Here is a 12,586-nt window from a genome sequence, read left to right on the forward strand (position 1 = left end):
AAAGATTTCAGATATAAAACTAAAGAACTGCTATAAATACAACATAGATGTACTCAGGCTGACAGCCATAAAAAGATAGAACATAAACTGGCAGGGTCACCTGAACAAAGACAGTCTAACACTATAATCAAGAGGAAAGGATGGTGGTAAGACATATTTATTCCACAGTCACACAGGCACTGTGACATCCCTAAATTTGGTCTCTGATTACAGCTGATCCAAGGAGACCTACAGCTGATGGTTAGTATACCAGGACAATTACTGGAGAAAAGTGGCTGTAAGTCTTTGGGCATAGAGGGTAGTAAATTGCACACAGAACCAAAAAAAGAGATGTACTCTAAGAACTAAGAGTGATTAGAGTCACAGAATTACCAAAGTTCTACTCTAAGTCAATAGGAAAATTTTAAGATGATACATTTTGGGAACTGTGAAATAATAGAAAATATATATATACATACATACATACACACACACACACACACACAGATCTTTCCCTGGTTCTTAGCACAGAGCTCCTAAAACCCTTGCAATCTCTTAAGTGATAAGAGCATTAGGAGCATCTTCTGTTCTAATGTTTGGTCTTTGATCCTGGTTCCTGACACAGAGCCCCTAAATCCCTTGGAATTTCCTGGGTGATGGGAACATCTTTTCTGCCGATGATGAAATGTTTTGTGGACTCCTGGATGGCAACTGATCACCAGAAAGACCAAGCTGTGATTAGAAGCTTGGAATTTTCAGCCCCATTCCCTCCCCTTCAGGAAAGGGAGAAGTGCTGGAAATTGAGTCAGTGATGGATCATGACTACATGATATGAAGTCTGTATAAAAATCCCAAAGGTACAAGGTTCAGAAAGCTTCCAGGTTGCTAGGAGACTGGTGTGCTTGGAGAGGGCATGGAAGCTCTGCACTCCTTCTCACATACCTTGCCCTATGTATCTCTTCCATCTAGATGTTCATCTGTATCCTTTATCATATCCTTTTATAATAAACAGTAAACATTAAGTAAGTGTTTCCCTGAGTTCTGTGAGCTACTCTAGCAAATTATAGCACCCAAGGAGGGGGTTGTGGGAACCCTGATTTATAGCCATTCAGTCAGAAGTACAGATGACAAACTGGGATTGGCATCTGAAGTGGGGGGAATGTTGGGCCAGTCTCATGGGACTGAGTCCTTAACTTGTGGGATCTGACACTAACTCCAAATAGGTAGTGCCAGAATTGAATGGAATTATAGGACAACTAGCTGGTATCACAGAGAACTGCTGGGGGGTGGGGGGCATACATTTGGTGACCAGAAGTGTCAGAAATGAAGTGTTCTGGGTAAGTAGTAAAGGACAGACACACAGGAGAAGTGAGTTTTTCCTACTCAGGAACTATATTCAGGAATTACACTCACCTCTAACTTGAAGTGTGTTCCATACAAGGAATCTGTGCTTTTATCAAGTCCCCCATTATAACCATGGGTCACATAATATACCTCGGTTTGTATCCACTTTGGAAACAGTTTCAGAATCTACTTGAATCACACCAGAATCTGTCCCAGTAATTTTATCATGGTGACCTCAGACCCAGGAAAACACCTAATACTTTCCATTCACTAAATAGTTAGGTCAAAATAAGTTAATAAGTATTTGTGTTGTGTTGGGCACTACCTACCTTCTCAAACACTGATATCACATTGGACACCACCATCTTCATTCCCTGATTTCAGTAGTTTTCATACAGTACTTGCATTTTATCTCAGAAGCCACTGAAAATTCATCTTCACACATATATAACATCAAAAGGAAGGCAGTGAGATCTAACAATGAAATTGTGAACTACTTAGTGCTAGTAGTTTGAGCAGTTTCCAAAAGATGTCAAGTAATGCTGTATTTCCCTCAGAAATGTAAAATATCTCTGTGCACAGTTTGGGCACCTCAGGTACATAAAATATTAACAATGACTACTCTATAAAAGAATGAGTAAAAAGTTATTAATAGAGAGTGAACAAGTAACAGATAATGAGCAATGGAGAGAAAGAGAGTGAGGTACAGACAGGAGGTTTGGGAGAGCGAGCATGAGCAACAAGGAGAGCTTAGAACAGAACACAGCAGAGAGAACAATAAAAAGAAAACCACAAAGACAGGAAGAGACAGAGACAGATGGTGAGAGGAAGACAGATGCACAAAGAGAGAAAGACAAATAAGGAGAGACAAAATGATGAACAAGAGACCAACTGTCAAATGAAGAGAAAGACCAAAAGGCAGACAGACAGAGAAACAGACTGATGAACAGTCAAGGACAGGGAGATACTGATGGGGGGAGAGAGAAACAGACAGAAATAGATGGACAGATGCGGGTAAACACAGAAGAGAGGATCAGAAAGGGTACGACAGCATTAGAAAGAAAGGGAGAGAGAAAGGAGGAAAGAGTGACTCAGAGAGACAAGGAGAAACTGTCAGGAAGAAAGAGAAAGACAGGCAAGGATAGACCCAGATATCAGGACAGAGAAGGGGCAGGTAAAAGGGAAAAAGACTAAGAAAGAGAGATACAGAGAGGCAGTGGCCACAGAAGTAGAGGAAAAAGGAAACCAAGAAAGGAACTCAGAGAGGGTGGAAGGGGAAGGAAAAAGAGGCTTCCTCTCACACCACCCCCACCCAGGGGAACAGGGATTTTATTCATCAGTTCATTCATTACTATAAGCATGATCCCTACAGTCTACTAGTGCATAAAAAAGAAGCAGGAATTAGCACAACCATTCTTAACGCTGAGCTCTGCACTCCAGAGGTTTTTCTGGCCATAGGGGAAACATTCTCTCTCTGCATATTATTAGCTAATATAATCTACACTCTCTTACTTCAGATATTAATATTCTCATTGACAGAATTTCATGGAGCTTTGTGAGCTTCCAAGGGTCTCTGCTCCAATCAACCAATCTAATGTACCAATAATTCGTTTTTCCTAGAAAGACTGTAACAGCATAAAATTACATAGGAAGCAATTTTAAAAGAGGAAACTACTGAATTCTAATGTGTTATGTTTTCAGGACAAACCAGCTATGCATACTCTTTCAATGTATTATAAGACTAGCATTAGTCTGGGTTTTTAAAAACTATTTATTGAAATTTCAAAATTAATAAAGCAGAAAGTAGAGAATAATATAAGCCCCAACATGCCCAAAGCCCAGCTTCAACAATGATTAACATCTTGCTAATATTGTCTTCACATTTAAAAATGTGAAATAGGAAATAAAACTCTAGATATATTCAACTTTTTTCTTTATTGTTCCATAATTTTTAAATGCATTTTGACTTAAACATGTTGGACTTTAAATCAATTATTTTAATACTAATCATTATGAAATTATCATACAAATGTTTCACTAGTGTTTCCAGAATTAGACCCTCTGTTCTTAGATTCAATAAGTCTATGTCTACACATTTCCCGGATACCTATATATCCCAGGTCTTCTAAGTATTTTATAAACGTAGATTATTCACAATCTAGTCCAGCAAAACAAAGTGTTACCATCCAATGGTCAAAATTATGTTGGAAAATTAAGTTGGAAAATATATTACAGTTTGCCTAATCCAGGGATTCTCACACTTGGCTTCACATCATAATGACCTGAAGAGCTTTAAAATATACAGATGCCCAAGTCCCAAGATTCTGATTTAGTCAATTTGGGATACAGCCTGTATACTGAGGGTTTTTTTGTTCTGTTTTTAATGTTCCCCAGGTGATTCTAATATGCAACCATGGTTAAAAATTACTGATCTAGTCCAGCTTCCTACCAAATGCAAAAATTCCCTCCAATAACTGTGTGTAGTAACCACCTGACAACCAATTCCCAACTCACTATATCTCAATCAGTTTAACTTTAGGGTAATTTTAATTATTTGAAAGTTCTAACAAGCAAAATATGCCACTCCATACCCACCAATCCAAGTTCTAACTTATCTAGGTCATATAAAATAACTCTTATTCTTGTTCATCATCAGAGCTACTCTAAGTACTCTATGCTCAACTTTTCTTCATTCACTTACCCCTACAACAGTTTTCAAACTCATTTCCATATACTAGTGGTTCATTTCTAGAAAAGTTCAATATCCTTTTAAAAACATAGCACCTATAATCATTCCTCATACTCCAGGAAAAGGATGATCTGATTAGGGCTTTGCATAGTAGTATTATCACTTTTTTTTGTTCTACACAACTTAATACAGAGCATTAACGTTTTTTGAAAGTTATATCTTACTCCTGGCTCAAATCAAAGAAACAGGTAAATCCCTAGGGTTTTTTTTTTTTATATTAACTGTAATTATGCTCCCATTCTTCCATCCTACAGGTTTTTTAAACTTCACATCTAACCCATTCTATTACATTTAACTAGTAGTGTGTTGGTAAATGTTCTCCAATTTGATGGGACTAATCTGTAGCATTTGCCAATTTCTATAATGTAAATACTCCCATCATGGCCAATTTCAAGCTACCAACACTGAACACAGGATTGGGAAGAGATGCAGATAATCGTCACAAGCCTATGTGAGACAGCTTCAGCATACCACTAAATATAACTCATAATTCTTACCTGGAAGTTTCCATCACAATCTTTATTATTTTTTTGAGATAGCCTCATCCACCAGAGGGCAGACAGCAGAAGCAAGAATAACTACAATCCTGCAGCCTGTGGAACAAAAACCACATTCACAGAAAGATAGACAAAATGAAAAGGCAGAGGACTATATACCAGATGAAGGAACAAGATAAAACCCCAGAAAAACAACTAAATGAAGTGAAGACAGACAACCTTCCAGAAGAAGAATTCAGAATAATGATAGTGAAGATGATCCAGGACCTCGGAAAAAGAATGGGGGGAAAGATCAAGAAGATGCAAGAAATGTCTGACAAAGACCTAGAAGAATTAAAGAACAAACACCTAGGAGAATAAAAGAACAATCAGAGATGAACAATACAATAACTGAAATGAAAAATACACGAGAAGGAATCAATAGCAGAATAACTGAGGCAGAAGAACGGATAAGTGACCTGGAAGACAGAATGATTTCACTGCCGTGGAACAAAATAAAGAAAAAAGAATGAAAATAAATGAAGACAGCCTAAGAGACCTCTGGGACAACACTAAACGCAACAACATTCACATTATAGGGGTCCCAGAAGGAGAAGAGAGAGAGAAAGGACCCAAGAAAATGTTTGAAGAGATTATAACAGTCAAAAACTTCCCTAACATGGGAAAGGAAATAGCCACCCAAGTCCAGGAAGCACAGAGAGTCCCAGGCAGGATAAACCCAAGGAGAAACACGCCAAGACACATAGTAATCAAATTGACAAAAATTAAAGACAAAGAAAAATTATTAAAAGTAACAATGGAAAAACAATATTATTTTTTGTTCATTTTAAAATATTTATTTATTTATGGCTGCATCGGGTCTTAGTTGTGGCACACAGGATCTCTTGTTGTGGCACGCAGTCTTCTCTCTAGTTGTGGCACTCAGGTCCAGAGTGCATGGGCTCTGCAGTTGTGGCACACGGGCTTAGTTGCCCCACAGCATGTGGGATCTTAGTTCCCAGACCAGGGATTGAACCCGCGTCCCCTGCATTGGAAGGAGGATTCTTAACCACTGGACCACCAGGGAAGTCCCTCCATCACAATCTTTAGAATCCTGTTTTGAAAAACTTTTTCCCAACCCAGTCCATCCTTAACATTTTGATGCAGTATGTATACAGACTGGAATCCAGGTATTTCTATATTTTAAACCAGCGGTCCCCAACCTTTTTGGCACCAGGGACCAGTTTCGTCAGTTTCTTGGAAGACATTTTTTCCATGGGGGGGTGGGGGTGGAGGTGGGGTGGATGGTGCAGGCGGTAATGCGAGCCATGGGGAAAGGCAGATGAAGCTTCACTCACTCACCAGCCACTCACCTCCTGCTGTGTGGACTGGTACTGGTCCGCGGCCCGGGGGTTGGGGACCCCTGTTTTAAACAATCTTCAGGTAGTTCTGAAGTACACAGTCAGGTAAAAACAATCAAGATCTTTTTAACTCATCAAGATCTTTTTTTAGGTGTCTTCCATCAAGAGAAACAGACTTTTTTAATTCCTTCACAAAACAAAAATTTTAAACCATGCCTTGTTTTCATTAAAATAATTACTAAAAATATTAAACTAAAACCTTCCCTTACAACTGGCACAAATCTGCCAATACTCTTTATTATAAGTATTTCAATCAGCTACAAATCCCCCTAAATATATTATCATTCATCTTATATTTTTCCATCCTGTCCACAGGCATAGCATAAAAGGTTTAAAAAACTGTCTTCCTGAGATTGTATGCCTATGGCATTCTGCTATTCAATTATGAGAACTAACTTCAAAAGAAAATTAGGTGAGCTTGGAATAACTTGCTTTTGTGAACCAATATGCACTCCTAGAAGATGACCAAATTACTGAACACTCAAACATAATCCACTTAAGGAAGGCCCACTTCTGGGCTGGAAGAGTAGCTGGAGGCCAACTAGCACCCTCACATTAAACTGGTAAACTGAATAATATACATAAGTAATCACTATCAAGGGAGCAAACAGCTGCTGAAAAAGCAAAAACTAAAGGAAAAGGACCTAATTCCAGAGAGGGAAGAACCTTAGAGAGGTGAGTTTACCTTCTGTAGCCGCTGAGCCTTGTACATTTGTTATTTGATGTTCCATGCATGAAGCCAAGAACCTGGACTTCACACATGCAGAGGACTGCTTCTGGGAGCCAAATAAAGCAACAAAGTTTTTAGCAGACAAAAGCTTACACTTCAAGAAACTAAGAAAAGAAGAATACATTAAACCCAAACAGGGAAGAAGGAAGAAAATAAAGAGCAGAAATCAACAAAATACAATCAGGCAAACAATAAAGACAATCAATGAAAACCAAAATGTGTTACTTTGAAGACATCAATAAAATTGATAAACCTTTATTCATACTGATCAGGAAAAAAGATAATATACAAATTTCCAATATCAAAATTAAAGAGGAGTTGTAACTACAGATCCTGGAAACATTAAAATGTTACTAAGGGGAATATTGTGAACACCTTTTGTAAATAAATCTGACCACTTAGAGGCAATGATCAAATTCCTTGAAAGACAAAAACTACCAAAGCTCACTCAAGAAGAAATATATCTATAATACCTATGCAAAAAATTGAACTAATAGTAAAAAAGAAAAAATTTTCTCATACAGAACATTATAGGGCTAGATAGTTTCATTGGTAAATTTTACCAAACATTTAAGGAAAAAAACAACAACAACAAAAAACAATTCTATACAAACTCTTCTACAACATAAAAGAGGAGGAAACAAGTCTCAATTCATTCTATGAGGCCAACATTATCTGATCCCCAAACCAAAGATATTACAAAAAAAGAAAACTATAGACCAACATACCTCATGAACACAGACACAAAAATCTTTCACTAAATATTAGCAAATCTAATTCAGCAATATATTAAAAAATAATGCCATGACAAAGTAGGATTATCCCAGGAATGCAAGGTTGGGTTTAACATTTAAAAATAAATCAATGTAGTTCACCATATTAACAAAAGAAAAAAGAAAAAAAGTACAATTATCTCAATTGATGCAGAAAAAAAATTTGACAAACTCCAACACTCATTGCTGATAAAAATCACTCAGTAAATTAGGAATGGAAGGCTACTTTCTCAGTACACTAGAATATCAACAAACATCTACAGCAACCCATTCCACCACTGTCTCCATACTTACTTCTAAAACTTATTGAAAAGAAAAGAAAACTTATTGAAAGCTGGGGGTGGGGGGGGTGTCAGTGGGATGAATTGGGAGGTTGGGATTGACATATATACACTAATATGTATAAAACAGATAATTAATAAGAACCTGCTGTATAGCACAGGGAACTCCACTTCACTGTACAGTAGAAACTAACACAACATTGTAAAACAACTATACCCCAATAATAAAAAAATAAAATAAATTCAATTATAAAAAACATACAGCAAAGTATTACACATTTCATGAGGACACACACAAAATAATTCAAGATTTTCTGGAAAAAAAAAAAAAGAAAAGAATTACTTCTTCAGAGTGATATTCAGGAGGTTTACAACAGATCTAAAAATGGGTGTAACAGCAACAGTAGTAACTATAACAATAAATTAGAATTATACTGTTTTACTTTGCAAACTGTATCATTACCTTATTTGTGGAGCAAGCTCATTATAAGGGCTTGATAACAGGTAAGCCTCCTCATAAATTTCTTCTTTTCCTTCTTATTGGCTCACACCTCTTTTTAAAAACGTTCTGAGATTCTGAAACTAAACTGAGTCTGATTCCACTCTTAACAAGACGTTTGGGAGGCCAAGCGTACTTATTAGCCTCTGAGTGAAAGGTCTTCTAAATCTATCAGGTGTTTTGCTGATCAACAAAATTAATCAGTTGGCATTCACTAAATCCTCAAAGCAAAGCAAAGGAGACATAATGAAGTTTAAGTTGCAATGCTGCCAGTCTCAATAAGCTAATAATCTATTTAGAGAGACAAATATAAACATTTACATAAACATGAGGTTTTAAACTTTAAACTATTTTAAACTTTAACAACAAATAAAGAACTATCAAAAGTTCATCTTAATCAGTTACATACGTGTTACACAAAGCCAAATTTATTATTTGACTTATTTCAAACATGGCTCACTCTCTTTATTCCTATTTCTTAGACAAAATTGCTTATACCACACAGCCTGTATCACTCGATGCCTCCTACTCTCTTATCTACCAGTCTACAAATTTTCTCCATACTATTATTTTACCCTTTTTCGTAATGTTATGTTTATAAATTCTGTATTCTCACATATGCTCAAATCTCCCTACATCTTCCTCTATAATGTTTGTCTACCCATGACTGACCACTCATATCTCCCTCTACGTGTTTAAGGACATACATGTGAGTATATCCCTCAGGATTTTTCTGAGATAATCCAATACAAAAATTCAGGCAATGGTTTCAAACTCTCTGGCCTTTGTCACTTTATTTAAGGATTAATCTAATTGGTTCAGTGAGATGTGGCCAAGCCAGTTGCCCAACAGTACCCCACAATTTTATTAAAACATTTTCTATAATGGTCTATCTACTATGTATCGGAAACCATAATATGAAGCTGAATAAAATAAAGCCCTACCTTTGAGGAATTCTTGAATTATTAGAAGAAAGTACAAAAATAATTATAATGATATTATCAGTACTATAAGAAAATTATGCATAAAAGTTTCATGAGAAGACAAATGAAGAAAGATCAGAAAAAGACATGACATTTAGCTGGGAGTAGGAGTTTTTTGGTTACATTTCAAGACAAAAGGCATTCCAAAACCATAGAACTAGGATGCACAAAATCAAAAAGGCAAAAGTAACTGGTTGTCCAGATATCCGCATCCCTATTCCTCTCTCTGAAAATAAAGTTTCTGACACAGAAATATGTCTCAGGTAAAAACATACATGCTATAAATAGAAATACTAGTGAATTTGTTGGGTCAGAATGAAGCTATTTCAGATAAATGCTTTTAACTGCAAATAAGACTTAAAGAAGAAATGGCTTAAACAAGAAAGAAATTCATCATCTCACATAACAAGAAGTCTGGAAGTAGGGCAATTCCAGGATTAATTTCAGGTCAACATCATCACATCATCAAGGATTCAGATTCTTTCCATCTTTTTGCTCAGCCACCCTCAGCATGTCAGCTGTTCCCCTCATAATCAGAAGATGGCTGCAGCAGTTTCAGGCATAATATCACCACACAACAAATATCTAGGTGGAAAAGAATTTACTACTTCTCTTCTATCTCTTTTTATAAAAGCAAGGAAACCTACACAAAATCCATATCGTAGAAATCCTCACCTCAGGTTTTATTTGGCAAAATGGTCACAAGCTCATTCCTAAATCAAACAGTGGCCTAGACCAATAATTTAAAAACTGTTTTAGTCTCACAATCTCTTACACACTCTTCAAAATTATTAAAGACCCACACAAAGCTCAGTTTATATGATTAACATCTGTAACTATTGACCATAACAGAAATAAAATTTGAGAAATATTCACGATAAGTACTTTATCAATTCACCTAAAATAATCTGGAATCCTACTCTATAATCTTTAAAGTGTCGACTACATTCACAATCTATACGACAGCAGAATAGAAGCCAAGGATTGGAGTAACTATGCTAAAAGCACAATTTTTTTTTTTTAGGTTGTCCTATACATATTTTTTTAATTGGACTATAATCGCTTTACAATGTTGTGTTAGTTTCTGCTGTACACGAAGTGAATCAGCTATATGCATACATATATTCCCTCGCTCTTGAACCTCCCTCCGACACCACCCCCCCCCGCCCCATCCTGCTCATCTAGGTCATCACAGAGCACTGAGCTGAGCTCCCTGTGCAATTATTATTAAATAAACACAAACATACTTTAACAAGGTATAAAAAAGCACAACTCACAGAACTGAATTTGTAAGGTAACAAAACAAGTTAACAAGTTCTGCAAAAAGTTACAAATTCACTTCATTACATTTATCAATAGACAGCTTTTATTTATACCTATGGAACAAAGTATTTTATTCTTTAATAGTTTTTAAAAAAATTTTTTTAATACATGACATTTTTTAAATTTTTTAAAATTAATTAATTAATTTATTTATTTTTGGCTGCGCTGGGTCTTCGTTTCTGTGCGAGGGCTTTCTCTAGTTGTGGCAAGCGGAGGCCACTCTTCATCGCGGTGCGCGGGCCTCTCACTATCGCGGCCTCTCTTGTTGCGGAGCACAGGCTCCAGACGCGCAGGCTCAGTAATTGTGGCTCACGGGCCCAGTTGCTCCGCGGCATGTGGGATCTTCCCAGACCAGGGCTCGAACCCGTGTCCCCTGCATTAGCAGGCAGATTCTCAACCACTGCGCCACCAGGGAAGCCCCTCTTTAATAGTTTTTAACCCATTAATGGCACTAACAATTGTGCCTCTGAACTGAAATTAATCTCAACTCGTTTTCTTCCAAACACTGGCTCACTATTCCCCAATATCCTATGAATTTGTCACCATCCACTAAATTAACTAACTCATGTTTACTGTAACTTAAATTCTCATAAAAACCGACAAGTTGGACAGTGTCTACAGGCCAAAGATACCAAGAAACAAGTATTGACAAGCAACATCCAGTGCACCCCGAATTTTAATTACTTGTCAAAGACTTCATTAGATTAAAAAGTAACCACAATAAGCATTTGAGCCTACTCAGTGTTCCACAGTTATAAAGTTGGAACTGTACCTTGAGGAGGTATATAGATACTTATATTTCACCATAAAAAAACTAAACAAGTGTAATTTATAATACCCAGAAAATAAAAATTATTCACATTAAAAATATTTTTACATACATCAGCATTACTATTTTAGTAAAACAAAGTACATTTTATTTCATTTTTCTCATTGTAAATGGCAAGGAGAAAAGACAGTAAGTAAGTAAGTAAGTAAGTTAACTAATTTTAAATGTCAATAAGATCCACCCTTCACTCAGACTTACACTCCTCAAAGTAACTCATGCTCCCAAATTACTTCATATACCTACTACCTTAGCAACCAATGAAAACTTCCATATTTAGCCCCTACATTAAATGTTAGAATGAAAGTAACCTTAGAGTCACACTTTGCACAGTTAGAAGCTACAGAAATTAAAATTATTCATATACATTTGAAGATTTCTACAATTCTGAGGATACTTTTTAAAAATTGCACAATGGAGGTTGCTTTTGAAAAACAATATATTTAGGTTTCAACCAACAAAAAGGAAAGCTTAATTCTAAGAGAAAAAGAATGATTTGCAAAGCCATATAAAACCACAATTTCAAATGTCTTGACCATGTAAGGGAATGAGAGAGGACTGACAAGAGAGCAAAAAAGTAAGGAAGAAGGAAAAAGAATGGGTAAGAGGTAGTGGAAAAAATAACAATGAGAAATATATCAAATATAAAAAGATGGTACATTACCTTTTAGTTGCAAGAGTCCTAAAATTGATCAGAAGAACTGTAATTTCTTAATCACTAACTAGTGACCCTGGAAATTTGAAATTTGGTTCATCTCTCTAGGTCCTAGTAACCTCATCTTCTAAATTAAGGGGAACAGACAAGGTCAACTTTTCCCAAAGTGCCTCACAGAACTTTAGTCCCTAAAAAGAAAAAAGGGTTTCATGGTCAAATAAATTTGTGAAACATTAAATACTATATCTCTTCCTCTTTGATGGTCACAATGTAAACTAAATAGTAAGTAAGAAAAGCCCTAAAATGCCCTAGAATTAAAAATAATAATAATATTAATAAAGAATAGTAGAAAATTCTATTTTTGTTTTATTAAATGTTTTACAACCTTATTTGGCCACAAAACACTTTCTGCTCATAAGTCGTAAAATAATTCAACAGATCAGAGAACACTCTTTATGAAACATCTAAAATGTCATTACTTACATCTATGAGTTGGTTTATATTTATCATATATGCCGCTAAATGTCACTATTAGAAAGTACTGATT

At 36.0% G+C, this 12,586-nt stretch overlaps 1 protein-coding gene across 4 annotated transcripts in view; it reads right to left on the bottom strand.

The window, feature by feature from the left end:
• XPR1 (xenotropic and polytropic retrovirus receptor 1) overlaps positions 1-12,586 on the bottom strand; it is a 204,805-nt gene that overhangs the window by 140,271 nt on the left and 51,948 nt on the right. For 2 of the 4 annotated variants that reach the window (XM_082385897.1, XM_082385900.1), the window contains exon 3: positions 6,655-6,745. The exons of 1 other annotated variant lie outside the window; for it this stretch is intronic. In XM_082385897.1, coding sequence (XP_082242023.1) covers positions 6,655-6,745 — 91 coding nt within the window. Of the gene's footprint in view, positions 1-6,654; positions 6,746-12,048; positions 12,228-12,586 lie in introns of all 4 variants that reach the window. One more of the 4 variants, XM_082385899.1, reaches the window with a different exon arrangement.

The sequence above is a fragment of the Balaenoptera borealis genome (assembly GCF_965194805.1).
Source record: "Balaenoptera borealis genome assembly, chromosome: 1".
Taxonomy (NCBI): Eukaryota; Metazoa; Chordata; class Mammalia; order Artiodactyla; family Balaenopteridae; genus Balaenoptera; species Balaenoptera borealis.